The sequence below is a fragment of the Oryx dammah genome, unplaced genomic scaffold (genome assembly GCF_014754425.2).
Source record: "Oryx dammah isolate SB20612 unplaced genomic scaffold, SCBI_Odam_1.1 HiC_scaffold_26, whole genome shotgun sequence".
In the NCBI taxonomy this organism is placed as follows: domain Eukaryota; kingdom Metazoa; phylum Chordata; class Mammalia; order Artiodactyla; family Bovidae; genus Oryx; species Oryx dammah.
The window spans coordinates 88,287,128-88,304,580 of record NW_024070210.1 but is presented as its reverse complement, the minus strand read 5'-3'; the positions used below and the strand labels follow the sequence as shown (position 1 = coordinate 88,304,580).

The following is a 17,453-nucleotide window of genomic DNA, read 5'->3' as shown; positions in this document are numbered from 1 at the left end:
TTGTAACCTTGGAAGGAGAGTACACAGAATTATAAAGGAATATTATAACAAGGAAGAAAAACTCATATTCTGGTTTTCCTATGTCCATATAAAATTCAGTTTTCGCATATTATATGAATTCCATTTATAGGAAACATCCAGAATAAGCAAATCTATACAGATAGAAAGGATATCAGTGGTTACCTGAAGCTAAGAGAGATGGAAGGTTAGGGATTGACAGCTAAAAGGTTTCTTTTTGAGGTAGTGAAAATTCTAAAATTCTGATTCCAAAACTGTGGTTATGGTTGCATAACTCTGTAAATACACTAAATACTCCTGAATTGCACACTTTAAATGAGTGAAGTATTTGGTATATGAATTATATTTCAGCAAAACTGTTACACAAAAAATCAGTTTTCCATAGTTTCTACTAACACTAAGCTAGATGCTCTCTGGAATTTTAGGCACCACTGAAACAGAAACAGAGGTTCAGAGATGTCAAGAGTGTTCTCAACTGACAGCCTTCAGACAGCAAGTGGATGGGACACCCCAAAGAGCAGGGACTACTCCACAAGCTTCTTGACTCGCTTCTCCAACTCCAGCTTCTCTCATACACTCTGCCGACAGATGCATGCATCTTCCTTCAGGTAACTTCCTTCTGGAACCATCTGTTTACTCAAGCTGATTCAAAGACTTTCTAATTCAATAGGAAGACTCTGCCTGGCTTGATATTCAATAGCCCTAACAACAAGGCTCCATTTTACCTTCCCATACTTTTCTTTCCACTGTTCTCCCCCATGAACTCTTTATTTTGCCCACTTTCTTTCCTGGCAATTTATATGGGTGTGCAGAATCCCCCCAGGACCTTAGAAATAAAGGAAACTTGGCTGTTATCAATATCAAGAACAATAAGCTAAAGTATAAACACAGTGATCACAACCAGTCATCTATGAGAACATATCAAAGATTTGGTCTATGTGATGGACAATTGTGGAATACCCAAAACTCCAACTGAAATGACTGTGAGTAAATGGAATGTGATCATAACTCAGTAGGGGGAAACCTGATTGACTATATACATTTCTTGGAGAGAGCTGGTGAACATAAAGGAGATGGTCAGCCTAAAACAGAGAAAGGAGAAGTTTAAAGTGCTAGAGACTAACACTCTCCAGAGAGATGCTGAATTCAGGAGCTGTAACTATAGTTGCTGGAGAAGTATATTCTGAAATAATGTGGCCTCACAAGGGCCTGGATTCATTCATTCATTCAACAGTTATTTACTGAGTATGTGCTGTGTGCTAAGCGCCAGTAGAGAACAGGTGCAGTTTCTCCTGTTATAAAGCTACATTCCACATTCATCAGGCAACCTTCCAGAGCGACTTTGGTTTCCCCAGCATGATTCCACAGGGAAAGACAGAGCCCAAGATGAGGAACTAAGCAAGCATTCTCGTCTCTGGAGAGGACTTCCACTGGAACTTAACAAAGCAGCACACAGTAAATATGTGTCAAGCGCTTTCCAGTTATAAAGCGGCAGAATTCGTTTTTAATATATTAGGCAACACTCCATTTTTAAAAAATCCAACCCAGTAAATACTCCTTTCCCCAAAAGTCTTCAAAATGGGCTAGTCTACTATCTAACATTTAAGAATAACTTTAGATAATAAGATACTTCATATGTATCACTGGAATAAGAAGAGAACTCACCTTTGTTAAGTGCTATAGGTAGGACCAGATGTCTGGACAGAACTGGGGGACTTGAAATATCTGCTATATCAATAAATCCCACTATTTCCAAATCTGAAAAGAAGGAATCAACATAGAATTAATTCGTTACAAACAATAAATGTTGGAGATGACGTGGAAAGAAGGAAACCCTCCTACATTGTTGGTGGGAATGTAAATTGGTACAGCCAATACTGTTTTCTGGAGAACAGTATGGAAGTTCCTTAAAAACTAAAAATAGAGCTACCACATGACCCAGCAACCCTATTCCTGGGCACATATTTGGAGAAAACCACAATTTGAAAGGTTGCATGTACCCCGATGTTCACTGCAACACTACTTAGCCAGGACACGGAAATGTCCATTGACAGAGGAAGGGATAAAGAAGATGTGGTACCAAAATGCAATGGAATATCACTCAGCCATAAAAAGGAATGGAACAATACCATCAATAGCAATATGGATGGACCTAGAGACTGTTACACAGAGCGAAGTAAGTCAGAAAGAGAAAGACAACTATCATATAATGCTGCTCATATGTGGAATCTAGAAAAATGTCATCGATGAACTGACTTGCAAGCAGAAATAGAATCACAGATGTACAAAACAAACTTACGGTTACCAAAGGGGGAATTGGTGGTGGGACGAACTGGGAGACTGGGATTGATATATACCTACATTGAGACTGTACACAAATAGATAACTAATGAGAAGCTACTGTAGAGCACAGGAAACTCTACTCAATGCTCTGTGGTGACCTGAATGGAAAGGAAATCTAAAACAGAGGGGTGTTTATATATATTTTATATATACATATATATATGTATGTATATATCTGATTCACTTTGCTGTACAGCAGAAACTCACACAACATTGTAAAGCAATTATACTCCAATACAAATTAATTCACCTTATGGGAAAGTACATTATTTTCTATGTACTGGATTTCATAAACACTGTGTTTAGTTGGGGAATTCAAATATGATGACTAGGAAGGTTATTAGAAGTTTTTCTGAATGACTCTAGCACTTTGCATTTCAAGTAACTAAGAAAATAAACTAATAAAATTGAGAGAAAGAAATACATTTTCTACAAAACCAGGATTGCAGTCTATATGTGACAATGATTTCTTTGCTTTATAGAAACTGTATTAAAGACCAAAAGTATTTTTTGAAAATTTAAAATTAGTAAAAAAAAAAAGTTGAAACTTGAAGTACACTCTAAAAGTTTCTTTCTGATTATATAGATATTAGTATGCTTCTGCTGCTGCTGCTAAGTCGCATCAGTCGTGTCCGACTCTGTGAGACCCCATAGATGGAAGCCCACCAGGTTCCTCTGTCCCTGGGATTCTCCAGGCAAGAACACTGGAGTGGGTTGCCATTTCCTTCTCCAATGCATGAAAGTGAAAAGTGAAAGTGAAGTTGCTCAGTCGTATCCGACTCTTAGCGACCCCATGGACTGCAGCCTACCAGGCTCCTCTGTCCATGGGATTTCCCAGGCAAGAGTACTGGAGTGGGGTGCCATTGCCTTCTCCGATAGATATTAGTATAAAAACTTAGAAAACACTAAAAACTGTAAAGAAGAAAAACAAAGTCATTCATTATTTTTCACTGGAAGAAGCCTTCATGTTTTACTCATTCTCAAAAAATTTTTTTTAAAAGTCAGGATCATGGTGAGTCCATACTTCTTATATTGAATAATCAGGAAATCTGATTCTCTGGACTTCTGGTGTCATTACCTTCTTTAGCTGATTAACAAATGAATTAGCATAAGCAGTTATATATATTTTTTCATTTGAGTAGAAAAAGGCCTATGTTTTAAAGTGGTTTAAATATAAGCTTTAACAAAAATCCTGGACTAAAGTTTATATAACTTAGTCCATTAAATAAAAAACAATTATCCTTATTTTCTTAGTGACTTAAAATGCAAAGTATTAGAGCCATTCAGAGAAATTTCCAATAACCTTCTCAGTCATCGTATTTGATTTCCCTACCTAAACACTGCTTATGAAATCTGATACATAGAAAGTAAAGTGCTTCTTGGAAGAAAAGATCTATTCAAAGTTACTCATCCAAAAAAAGATGGGAGTCTAACTGGTTTGAAGGCAACAAAACATTTGGCACTTTGCTATCTAGTTGCAAAGAAAGAGATGGATGCCCTACTTTCAGACAGCCGGGTACAGAAAATAAAGGTCCAGAAAATAGAAGAGTTTGTGCACAGCCTTTCCCTCAAAAACTCCTTAAAATCTATACATTTAAGAATGAAATGAATCTCCAGTTGTATTTAATTTTAATCATTTGGTGACTGAAAGGCTACCTGGTGAATGTCTACTGAGCATGAGACAGTATGCCAGGCGCAGAGGGAGATATGGTGACTAAAATAGTTGATGGTTCAACATGTACCCACCACTCAAGGAGTCCACCTGCCAATATCAGACAATTCTCTTCTCCACTACCCTAGTTACTTTAGATTCTTGGCTTTGCCAATCTAACCTAAGTATAGCACCGGCAAAATGAGCCAGGTAGAAGTCATATACTTTGCTTTCTTTTAGTCATAATACAAGCAGCAGGATTAGAGGGGTACAGTATATCAGAGCCGAGACCTGAGAGATTCCACTCACCCAGCCAATAAGAACTAGAGGAAGTGACTTGTCCAGGGTCACAGAGGAAGACTCACACAGATAAGCCTAAAAGCTAGCTCTTCATACATGACCTTAATAATGATGCTAGTCAGCCTCTGGTGGCTCAGAGGTTAAGGCGCCTGCCTCCAATGTGGGAGACCCAGGTTCGATCCCTGGGTCGGGAAGATCCCCTGGAGAAGGAAATGGCAACCCACTCCAGTATTCTTGCCTGGAGAATCCCATGGATGGAGGAGCCTGGTAGGCTATAGTCCATGGGATTGCAAAGAGTCAGACACGACTGAGCGACTTCACTTTCAAGCTTCTACAAAGCTTTCCATGCTTCTCTCCATGCCTTTCAAGTCAGTCTTACTATCTCTATTAAAGAACTACCTCAAGGATTTCAATGCTAGTGAATTTGGCTCTGGTTTCCAATCTCTAATGGTTATAACCATCTAGGATTGGAGATTAATTCATGACGTCCCCATGGAAGACCACTCATCTGCCAACCCTTAGGCAATGTACCTTCCCATCCAAAGTATACTGAGTATATATTTCTCTACAGCCCTCCTGGAGAGAGGAGAAGAAAATCAGAAGTTAGAAGAAAGTAAGGATAACAGAAGTACTAAGGAGGAAGTTTAAAAAAAAAAAAGTTACCTGTATTAATGACTTTAGGGATAGGATCAATTTCCTCATCTATTACAAAAGGTTCTGGCCTGGGGAAGACTTGCACGTCAGCGGTTAGGTGGCCGCACTTGAGAACAGCGTGGAAAGGTGTATATGCCAGATCTATCAGCTTTCTAGAATATGATGATTATTTGTTATAGGAAGAGTAGTGTGACACATGTACTTTTTTCCAAGTAAATTTTTTTAAGATGTTAACTTTGTTTTCCCTTCAAGTTTATTCCAAAGCTATGATCTGACCATTCGTGAAACAGAACAAAATCTGATATTTTTGGTGAGGCAATTTCAATTCTGAAAAGCCCAAAAGCAAGTTCATCTTTGAAACTGCTGTCAATGTAAGGAAGTCAGTACCTATAGGCATTATAAATTTAGATATGCTTAATTTAAAAGGGAGTAAACTTTTAAAAGTCACTACTATCAGTCATAATATCTGAAAAAATGTGCAACTTGGGAAAATGAAATGACACAATTAGAAATAGGAAACTAGATATTATTGTTTGCTATCAAATTATAATAATAGATTGTAAGAAGACAAAAAAGTTCAATGTGTATACTCACCCAAACATAGACTGTACATTTTTCAAGCACAGGGGACCATCAATAGTAAAAATCTGCCCTTCACCATTGTTTAAATCTATAAGACGTTCAAGGCAATCCAAGGAATCAGTGCTCTGAAGCTAGAAAGCAAAACAACCCTTTTAAAGTGGCATAAAATGAGACATTATTATCAACACACCAAGGTCACATAAGGGAGATTTTTTTTTTTAATCAATGTGAGAAGGAAAACAAGTCTGACTCAAAATTACCAAAGAGGAATGTTATAGAAAATTATACCGGTAGAGCTATTTCAAGTAGCTTTGCAATGATTCAGAGGTGACTGCAGCTAGTATTCACAGACCATCTTCCATTCCAAACATTTCTAACATCTTTTGGTAAAAGCCATCATTATCTACATTTTACAGACAGAAAAACTGAGATGAAGAAAAATTAAATAACTTTCCAAACTAAATGGGAGAATCAGGAAGTGGAGTTTAATAAAAAATTCATCAGAATAATGTTACTTTACAAAAAAAAAAAAGCATACTTCTGTCAGCATTCCTAGCTTAATGGATGTTAAGAATTCCTAACTGAGGGAAACAATGAACACCAAAAAGAACATTTTGACTCTTCAGCATGTGAAGGATCTTTGGGGGAAGCAGGATGGATAACAACTCCTGCTATGTCTCTCGAGATGGGGCAACACTGTGCTTTCAGAGAGTATTTGAGACAGAAAGTCTTTTCAAATATAATTAGTAATCAGTCTCAGCTGAAACAATGCAGGTCGACGTGATAGTACAGGCATACCTCATTTATTGAGCTTCGCAGATACTGCCTTTTTTTTTTTTAAACAAATTGAAGGTTTGTGGCAACCTGGTGTCAAGCAATTTTATTGGCCCCATCCTTTCAACAGCATTTACTCACTTTGTCTCTATGTCACATTCTGTTAATTCTCCCAATATTTCAAACCCTCCACAAGCAAAAAGATTACAACTCGCTGAAGGCTCAGATGATAGTTAGCATTCTTTGGCAATAAAATATTTTAAAAATAAGGTATGTAGATTTTTTTTTTAGACTTAATGCCATTGTACACTTAACAGATTACAGTAAAGTATAAACAAAACTTTTATATGCATTGGGAAAGAAAGAAATTAATGCAAATTGCTTTATTGTGATTCCCGCTTCACTGCAATTCCCACTTTGTGGTGGTAGTCTGGAACATCCTGCAATATCTGAGGCATGCCTGTACACGTAATGCAATATTAGCGGAATGTATTAAAAATTAAACTGAGTCCCAAAACATATCTAATCAAACTAAAAAGAACTTAGTACAAAGCATTACCTCCTCCAGATTCGCCATGCACATGATGTACAACTTAGATGGAAAAGGAAAAGGTAGCGGAAACCTGTTGCTCTCGCTGCGTTGGTTGTGAGTAGCCAAGGAGTGCCGCAGAGACCCTCTGCCGATGCCAAGACAGCCATCTGTCACCAGAACAACCTGTTTGCAAAGAGTGAGAGGAGCTTTGTCCATGAAATAACATATTTATTTAAGACAGTCTCATTCGGCAATGTTTGCATTTCTCCCGAATTACATTTGCACTGAAAAATGTACCTCGCAGGGATACAAGCAAAGATGTGAATAAATCTCAATAACATTTTGTCAAGTGAAAGATGACAGACACATTGTATCATTCTATACATATATATATGTGAAGTTCTAGAACAGGTAAAACAAAACTAAGATAAATCAAATAGGGAATGTAGGGAGATACTGGGTAGGATGGGGCATGAGGAAACTGTAGGCTAATGGAAATGTTCTATAGCTTAACTGGAACAGCAGTTACATAGGTGTATACATTTGTTAAAACTCAATAAACTGTACACTTAAGATCTATGCATTTTACTATATTTTACCTAGTTAAACCTTTAAAGAAAAGCACCTACCTGTGAACACTTAAAAAAAGGACAAAACCACTCATAACCAATTCTTACTTAACTGTATTAAAACTAGAATCCTACTTCTCAGATGAGGAGTTGGCACCTAAGGCACTGCTGTCAAAAATGGCATAAGGATTTACGTGTGTCCCTAGGAGGTATCAGCACAGAAGTCTGAAGACTGATTCAGGACACTTTATTTTCAAAGATGACAAACTTTATCTACCCCTGGTCAACTAAAATGACAACTCCTTTAAACATGTATTTATAAACATGTATTTATTTACCATATATAGACATGACCTTTAAAATGCACTATTTAAAAACTATTTATTTATTGGCTGCGCTGGGTCTTTGTTGCTGTGTGGGCTTTCTCTAGCTGTGGTGAGCAGGGGCTTCCCTTGTTGCAGAGCACAGGTGCTAGGTGTGAGTGCTTCAGTAGTCCTGGCACATGGGCCTGGTTGCTCAATGGCACGTGGGATGTTCCCAGACCAGGGATTGAACCTGCGTCCCCTGCACTGGCAGGTGAATTCTTATCCACTGTACTACCAGTGTGTATGTGCGCTCAGTCGTGTTAGACTCTTGTGACCCCATGGACTGTAACCTGCCAGGTTCCTCTGTCCATGCAATTTTCCAGGCAAGAACACTGGAGTGGGTTGCCATTCCCTCTTCCAGGGGATCTTTCAAACCTAGGGATTGAACCCACATCTCTTATGTCTCCTACATTGGCAGGTGGATTCTTCACCAACTGCACCACCTGGGAAGTCCTGAAATGCATTCTTAATCAACCTATAATGTTTAAAAAACTTCAAAACATACTAACAATAGAGGTTAGTTACAGATCGTTTTCATCTTTCTCATTGCTTCCAAGTGATCCTGTGCAGGGTGGACTTTGCAAGCAATCCAGAGGAGGATTGTTTTTGCTCCCTAACCTAGTCTAGTAACTTGACAATAACAGGCCAGTAAGGCAGTATTAAGTGGTTGTACCATGTGAAGGGCCAAGATTCACATGTGCACACACGCATATTCACTTATGTCGGACTCTTTACGACACCAGAGACTGTGGCCTGCCAAGCTCCCCTGTCCCTGGGATTCACCAGGCAAGAATACTGAAGTGAGTTGCCGTTTTCTCCTCCAGGGGATCTTCCCCACCCAGGGATCGAACCCAGGTCTTCTGCATTGGCAGGAGGATTCTTTACCACTGAGGCACCTGGGAAGCCCGTCAAGACTGGCACTTACTTCTAAAGCCCAAGAAACACTTAATAGAGGTCCCCTGGAGAGATGTCATCTCTTGGGAAGGCAGGCAAGGCATATCCCTCTTCCAGGTACCAACAGCTGCTACCTAATGATTTACTTCTGCCACTAGCCTTTTCAGATGCTGTGAGATAATGAAATATTTTTTGTAATGTCCAAATGAAACAAACTTTACTCAGCTAGTGAAGACATAGTCCAGCTTTCTAAAAAATTGGCTAAAAATATTCCATATTAAAACAAATCCATTTGATAGTAACTGATTATAAAAACAATCACTAATAACTTCCACTGTGTTTTGGACCTGGTTCACCCCAAAACTCACCAAGCAAATCTAAGTGGATCCAGGCCCCGCTCCTTGCCCTCAGGGTACAGTATATCTCAAATTCAGATTCTTCCTTTTTGCAAAGGAAGAAGAAAACATTAAAAGGCAGAAGTCTGCATGGTGCACAAGGTCTGGCTCTTACATACTTTCTGAGTTTCTTCAAACACTGAAGAAGTAGCAAATGAAACTGTGTTATCTGCTAGCTTTCAGTCTGGAGGGTATTAACAACAAAACTTTACTTTTCATTATAGTTAGGAAGTTAGATAGTCTGTAATGTACCAAATAATGTTTATGAAGTAAGGCGCCAAAGATTTTAATTTCTGAAAAGAAATAAAATGTATTTATAGGCTTTTTTTTAGCAAGTGTCCACTAAAGTGATCTGATTTTTAACCTTATTGTAGTAGCTCAGGGTCTTCACCAACTCATGACTTCATACTCTATAAACAGGATGGTTTTACAGTAAGAAAAGAGAAAAAAGCTTAAAAAAAAAGCTGGGTTTACTGAGATACAATTTACATGCAATAAAATTATTCACCTTTATCTGTATATAGTTCTATGAGTTCCAACAAGTGCATTCAGCGATGTAACCACTTTTACAATCAAGATACAGACCAGTTCCATCGCTTCTCATATTCCTTCATGCTTTACTTAGGTCAACCCCTCATCTTTCCAATTGTAGATTGGGGTAGATTATAGATTGTAGGCAGCTACAATCTTACATTTATTTAAAAAAAAAATATCATTGATGCTACTGACACTACTGAGGAATTCTGTATTTGACCCTATAGTAAAAAATCATATACTATTGTCCACTGACTATTTCTATAAGCAAAGTTTACTGGAACAGAGCCACACTCATTTATTTACTTAATATCTATGGCTGTTTCTATGCTACAACAGAGCTGAGGAGCTGCCACAGACCTGCAAAGGCTAAAATACAAGAAAGTTTCCTGACTCCTGTTGTAGACTATTATGATTTTCCCTGTAGCAACTTTACTGTTTTCTCCTTTAAAATAAACCACTTCTCAAAGTACCTTTTTATGGCAAATGTTCAATTGCTACAACTCTGCTCTGATTTGATGCTAATGTAGACCTATTGTGGACTCAAAGGAAAGGGCAACCGATTTTATGACATTGATACACCTCACTTTTTAGACGAGTCAATAGTTGAGAAGGTTAAAAGTGTACTGAATAAATGCTACACTGGAATAATGCAGACAGACTATATTGTACAGATGTTTACAATTCTATCACTCGGAATTATAATCATCCCTTCCAGAGAGTGTTCTAAAATTCCACTGTGAGCCCTCTGTATTTTATACAAATAATACCAGATTTCAATAAGTCAATTTACTAGGAAGATGCTTTCCTTAAAGCCTAATTGCGCTGCTTTCTGAGTATACTGGTGTTGATTTGGTGTCTTCCTTTAAAAGATACCAATAGCATATAAGATAGTTTGTGGGAATTACAATGCATGCTGTGTCAGAGCCTGAAGAAAACTGAAGCACCTCAGTGGTTAATGCTTTTAACTTAGGGCAAAGAAAAAGAATTAATCTTTTACCTGACAAGGAATTGCGCCACCCCATTCTTGCTGAACGATATTGCAAACACCAACTAACGCAGACTCCAAGCAGGTTTTATCATAATCATCCATATTACTTAGTGCTTCCTGATTGAATGAAAGATAAAACTGTTCATTATTCTTTATTGTTTTCATTTGTTACTAGAAAAAAAACATAAACTGTTCAAAGTATGAATGTCACACAGGGGACATTGCATTTCCGAGAGGCTAAAGTACACTTTCTTAAAGAAAATTGGTAAAACAGACTTCCTCAACTGTAAAGGATGATAAAAAAAGAGCTTCCCTTTATTTTGTTCTCTCATCAGGTGAGACCGAATAGCCCATCAAGTTCATATTTTTGTAAATGATCTTAACAGAATAGTTAAAATGAAAAATGTTTAAGCACATCAACAAAAATAATGCAAAATTTACTGAATACTATCACCATCTTAGGCATTTTACATGCATTTAATCATGATAACATCCTATAAGGCGTAGATGATTAACCTATTTTTAAAGTAAGGAAACTAAGGTACAAAATGATTAGGTAATTTTCCCAGGTCTTATGCTCAAGTGGCAGAATCTAGATTTGAACCCAGTAGGTCAGACTCTAAGACTCCTGGTCTTAATCATCACTCTGCACTATCTATATAGCAATTCTTTACATTTCAAACTACTAAACATCCAAGGTCCTTAGTTTACTTACTTATAAGAAATCTGGTGCAATTAAAAAAAAAAAAAACTTTGAGTCACTTTTAAAAAAAGTGAAATAAGTGATTTAACAAAATTTTATTACTTATTTTTAAAAAGCAAACTACACTGATCCTGAATTTCTAAACTGCCCAGCAATTATTAAATTGTTCATTTTAATTTCACAAACACTGACTGCTGCTCCCTATCTGCAAGGAACTGTGCGAGGCGTTGTTGGAAATATTAATAATTTAGAGATACTGCCAGAAAGTAAATTCTTTGGCATATCACAGACAAACCTTTGGAAGATAACACCGATCAAAATTTTAAAATGAGGATTTCTTGGCATCTGTAAATCAAAGGCTATTTGTTGGGGAGGAAATACACTCCTAAATTACTCTAGAATGAAGGCTTTTGTAAGGAAGGGCTATTTTTCATCTCAAGTTTATAGAAAAGTAGAAAATAGTAGTGTTGAACCTAAAGATCCCGAACCTTAGGGAATAAGGCACTAAATTCTGAGATGCTCCCCTCCCACAGAGAATTTCAGAAAACTAAGAGAGGTGACTACAGCAACAACTCACAGCTCTAACTCAGAGCTCTACCAAAGGCTGAGGGCCTACTGGTTATAATCCTTGTTTTATAGTTATATTCAGAATAGTATACTCAGAGACTTATCATTAAGCAATTCCAATTATAAATATTCAGCGCAGTATGATAACACTGCTTTCCTTCCTATAAATTTGGGCCCTGTACATATAATAACTCATTCCTTTTAGTACCTGTAGAGTGTTATAATCTCTTGTGAAGGGAACCATCAACTCCCAGAGGGATGAAAAAACCACCAGAGCTGTAAACTCAAGCTTGTAATTTGTGGCCATGTGCTCAAACAGCATTGTCAAACCATGGGCTGCCAGGTGCTTGCGCTGATATTCCTCGGACCCCTCGACAGACACAGGTCGGGTCATGGAAAGAGATACGTCCATTACCACCACTGTAGGCATGATGAAAGTGATCCCGGTATTCCCAATCTGAATGCAAACAGAAAGCTAAAGATAGAGAAATGCTGCAGAAAACAAACATGATTAGGTCTTTCATGTCATGGAAAAAAATGTGTTTTTTTCATCATGTGTGTGTGTGTCTGTGTGTTAGTCGCTCAGTCATGCCTGACTATTTGCAACTTTGTGGACCTGTCAGGCTCCTCTGTCCATGGAATCTTCCAGGCAATAATCTGGAGTGGGTTGCCATTCCCTTCTCCAGGGGATCTTCCCAATACAGGGATCGAAACTGGGTCTCCGGTGTTGCAGGCAGATTCTTTACTTTTCATCATGATTTTAACCAAACTTACTAGAAATAAGTGAAGGCAAACCCCATCAAGTTAAGGTAAGGGCAAATCTGCAGGGACGTCAGAGTGAGGGAAGCAAGCAGCTTTGCTGATCTAGGTCCTCTGTATGAGGACCACTCCCAGAATCACCCACTAAACGGTCATAAATCAAGGACCATCTTAAGCTACCGCTAATAAAAATAAAATAAAACAAAATATTAAATTCAAGTAGCCCCTGAGTTGAAGATTTTCAAATGTCATACAACTTAAAATAACAAACATTCCTACATGACCTCTCCAACACTTAATTTACTAAAGAACATTTCTAGAACATTTCTAGTTGTCTTGTGGTGTTTTTTGACAATCAACCATTTTGGGGGGCACCATCACTATCCTACTCAATACAGCAGTATTTGGGCAAGTGTTTGCTGAATTATCTCATTGCTTGATGTCCTCGTTAAAAAAACTGAATGCAAAATATACAGTGAAAGGGCTAGTAAAGTTATAGTCCAAACTAGACAAAGCACGAAATCATTAAGCATGGCAGAAGCAAACAATTGCCTCAGCAGTACTCATTATAGACACGACAGCATCGGTGTTTTAAATATGAAGGAAAAGAACAAAATTAAAGAATATGTATGACAGGGGGCTTCCCTGGTGGTTCTAGTGTTAAAGAATCCTCCTCCAATGCAGGGGGACATGGGTTTGATCCCTGGTCTGGGAAGATTCCACATGCCCAGGGGCGACTAAGCCCACGCACTGCAACTACTGAGCTCCAACTGCTGAGCCCATCGCAACTAGAGAAAGCCCGTGTACTGCAACAAAGACCCAGGACAGCCACAGATAAATAAATTAAATAATAATACAAAAGGATATGTATGACAGCTGGCATTATCTCATGAAACTGTGTGAAAGTCAAAATGGAAAAAGAGAAAACAAAAAGCTCTTTAAAATTATGAATTGAGAATCAGTATGAAGAAAACATTTCTGTACTCAGAAATAAAAGTTTACAGATATACAGACCTGCTCTTGCTGCTGCTACTCTACTATTAAGTAAACTACAGTCTAGTCACACCGTGAAATATCATATAGTTATAAATAAATGACACACGTCAATATCAGAAATATTTATATAAAGTATCAGCAACTGAGAAAAGCCGGTCATGGACTATATGTATACAGTGATTACAACTTCATAAAAATCATACTGCATATATTCAATTAGAGAAGCCTCAAGATGGACATAAGTAAGTTAGAAATTTAATATTCACTAATTTCTTTTTTGGAACTTACTTCAAACCACTGTGTGTTTTAGTACACTGTCCAACTGCAAATATGTGATATTCTCAAATTCTATTTGTAAAAAGGCTGTTGGGAATTCAGGACATTAGGGCTCACAGAAACAATGTTATAAAGGGGGACCAGGGGCTCAGGTTAAGTAGTAAAAGCCTTTTTACCACATAATGGCCTAGAGACATTTCAAATACAGTAACGCCTCATGCATTCCACACAACTATAAACATTAATACTGCCCAGCACATTGGTGCCTTGATGTTTTAATTTACACTACCATTCTTCCAAGTGTGTGCTGCAAAACACTCTCCTGGACGGATGTTCCAAGACAAATGAGTTCAGGTCTTATTAAAGATACTGAGGGCTTCCCTGGTTGCTCAGTGGTAAAGAATCCACCTGCCAAAGTGAGAGACATGGGTGCAAGCTCTGGTCTGGGCAGATCCCACACAACACGGAGCAACTAAGCCCGTGTGCTACAACTACTGAGCCTGTGCCCTAAAGCCAGGAACCGCAACTCCTGAAGCCCGTGTGCCCCCGAGTCTTGCTCTGCAACGAGAGAAGCCACTGCAATGAGAAGCCCTGGCACTGCAACAAAGAAGGGCTCCCACTTGCTGCAACTAGAAAAAAGCCCACACAGTAACAAAGACCTAGCACAGCCAAAAAAAAAAAAAAAAACACAAAAGACACAGAAACGCTACAGCAAAGAATTCAGTTTAAGTTGCTAACTCTATATTTCCCATTTAATCCTCTGATCATCAGTTAAGGCCCCATGGAACAAGTATTATGTAGAACAAACCCAGAAACATTGCCTTTTACTCAAGGGATCCAGGCTGTTGTGTTTTGATGCCTCCTCTTCACAACTAATTTTTGGATCATCAGTTTGCATTCTACTTGTCTCTGTAATCATCCTTCTTTTCAATTTTGAGCTTTTGGCGACTATGAGCTAGAAAGCCAGGTAATCCAGCTTGTTAAAACTGTGTCCAAAGTTAACAGGCTCAGAGAGTTTCTTTGAGAGTCAAATGCATGCACTGAGGCTTATCAACTTAGTACTATTTCATCTACTCATCTTTCCAGACCCTTTTTGGATCTCAGCTGTGTTGTTCAAGAAGTGAGGTTCTGTGCAATCCTGGTTCAACTACACTACATTAGACCACAAGCTCAACAGGAGCAGGGGCAGTGTGAGTTCTTGCCCATCAGTGTCTCTGAAGAACCTATCACATCAGAACCTCTCTGGTGGTCCAATGGTTAAGATTCCCGGCTTCCACTGCAGGGGACGTGGGTTCTATCTCTGGTCAGGGAATTAAGATTCCACAAGCAGTGTGGCCAAAAAAAAAAAAAAAAAAGGGAACAAAAGACTCCCACAATTGCCACATTGTATGTACTTGACAAAACTTGATAATTACTAGTGAACTACCTCTCAGCACCAGCTATAACATTAATTTTTGGCAAAACACATTACAAGTTTTAACTCTGCACACTAGAAACATACTTCCTTCTCTCCTCCTTCATGCAGAGGTATTAGGAACTTCTATGCCTCTACCTACACAGAGTTTATCCACCTCCTATGGTATTCCCACTCAAGCATAGGGGCCTTTATGAAAGTTACTGAAAGTTGGGGATGAGCAGTACTGACCTCATCTCTTAGGAGAATGAGAATCAGGGGACACAGATTTAGATCATATATAAGAAAGCGTTTCCATCCAGCTCATGAAATCTGCTGTAAATATGCTGTAATGGGTGACCACAGCCTGCAGTCTTGCCTTCTAGGAAGGCACCTCTGGAGCTGGCTCTTTCTTCTGACTGATGCGCGTGTGTCCACCCCCAAACATACCTCCTTAACAAGAGCAGAGTCATAGGAAATCAATTCAGAACTCAGGTTGTAAGCACAGAAGTAAAAGATGGAAGTGAATATTCTTGAAGAATGGTTCACTCAAGCAGCCTAGGCCTGATTAAAAGGAAAAAAAATCCCTCCCCACACAGTCCAGCAATTCTGTGAAAACACGTTATGTCTCTCTTGGGTTGATTCTTACCTTTCACCCCACCCCCACACTTGTCATAAGTACTGTTTACAAACGATGCTTAAGACAACTGGTAGCCTTCTTTTCTCCAGAACAGTCTTGAGAAAAGCTCTTAGCCCCTTGATGTGGCCATCTCCATCAGCTACATATTTTTAATTCTTACCAGAAGGAGACAATTAGCTTATTCATAAAGAACTGATTCTTACCGCTCTTAAGGCGTGATTCCACTCGAATGTCTAGGGATCCACTAACCCACTCTTAAGTTTCTCTGTTGGCCTGGCATCCCTTGCCCGGTTGAGTCCCTCCACCTTTTTCAGTTAGAACTTCACCTCTCAAGTGCCAACCTGGAAATACAGAACTCCTGGATTTGGATCGCGTCTGCTTGGGGTTGTGTTTTTACCTTAAAAATCACTCAAAAATTTTTGAGATCTAGAAGTCTCTCTTATGAGAAGAGGAGGCGAAGGGGGCCTGGGGCAGGGGGCCGAAATGGTGTGCTTGTACGGAGCTCCAGCGCCGCACAACGAAGGGAGGCGCAGAACTGGCACCCAGGCAGCAGAAAAGCCGGGCGTTGGCCCCGCGCTGTTCCCCGCTGCGGGCCCCTTCTCCTGCAGCTCTAACAAGCAATCAAAAGCAGCCTAAGCACTCCGGCCTCCTCCACTGACCCCTTGCCCATAACCGACACAGTCCGTCCGCAAAAACTTTCCGCCCGCTCGCAGCAGCCGGAACTATAGGGCCGCGCGACGAAACGGAACTCAGCGCCCGGAATGCGCGAGGCGCTTGGGGCGGGGCTTTAAGGACTTTGTGGGCGGGGCGCTGATTCAGCGAGAAGCTACCGGGCTTGTCTTGCTCGGCGTCTCTCATCAGAAAGATTTTTGCGAAGACCGCCACCGACCTCTCTCCCCACAGGACCTCGACTTCGCCGGGCCCTGGGCTATGACCGCCTCTTCTCTCTTTCCCCGTTCTCGGGCTCTTCCTTTTTGTTTCTGGCCTTCTGCCCACCTGCCTCTCGTTGACGCATGGGCCTCAATTATCTGGGTAACCCCATGACCTGTTCACAGTCTGTCCCTCACTCACCTGGGCCCGTTGGTGCACCAGCTTGACCCTCACTGGTATTTGCCTCTCTTCCCCGTCCCTCTTCAGACCCCTCACTCATATCCTCTGAACCAGGTGACAGACCCCTCTTCCTACTCTTTTTGAAGTAATCCCTGCTTGAGTACTGTGTATTTTTCGTAGCTGACGTGAGCCAGTTTCCATATCAAGACTTTCCCTCTTGGTCTCCTCAGCCCAGATGCTCACTTTGTCCCTCGCACATGGTCGGACACGACTGAAGCGACTTAGCAGCAGCTTTTGAGGGAAGCAGGGAGAGGGTTCAGTCGGTTCCCTTGCCCTGGCCAAGGTCACTGCTGAGGATTTGCACTTGGGCTTTTCTGTGAGGCATCATGGGTCCTTGCCTACCTCACCTCTGGCCACCCGGTGTCCCCATAGCAGCCTATGCCTCAGCGAGGTCTTTGAGGGGTCAA

The 17,453-nt window shown here is 39.8% G+C and overlaps 1 protein-coding gene across 2 annotated transcripts in view; it reads right to left on the bottom strand.

The window, feature by feature from the left end:
* Window positions 1-16,660, bottom strand: part of INTS14 (integrator complex subunit 14) — a 32,666-nt gene extending 16,006 nt beyond the window's left edge. The window contains exons 1-7 of one of the 2 annotated variants that reach the window (XM_040225840.1): window positions 16,334-16,660; window positions 12,081-12,364; window positions 10,612-10,719; window positions 6,882-7,037; window positions 5,561-5,679; window positions 4,976-5,118; window positions 1,684-1,776 (exon numbers count right to left, since the gene is read on the bottom strand). In XM_040225840.1, the coding sequence (XP_040081774.1) occupies window positions 1,684-1,776; window positions 4,976-5,118; window positions 5,561-5,679; window positions 6,882-7,037; window positions 10,612-10,719; window positions 12,081-12,302 (841 nt within the window). In that variant the 5' untranslated portion in view covers window positions 12,303-12,364; window positions 16,334-16,660. Of the gene's footprint in view, window positions 1-1,683; window positions 1,777-4,975; window positions 5,119-5,560; window positions 5,680-6,881; window positions 7,038-10,611; window positions 10,720-12,080; window positions 12,365-16,139 lie in introns of both variants that reach the window. The other variant, XM_040225839.1, reaches the window with a different exon arrangement.
* Window positions 16,661-17,453: the final 793 nt, after the last annotated feature.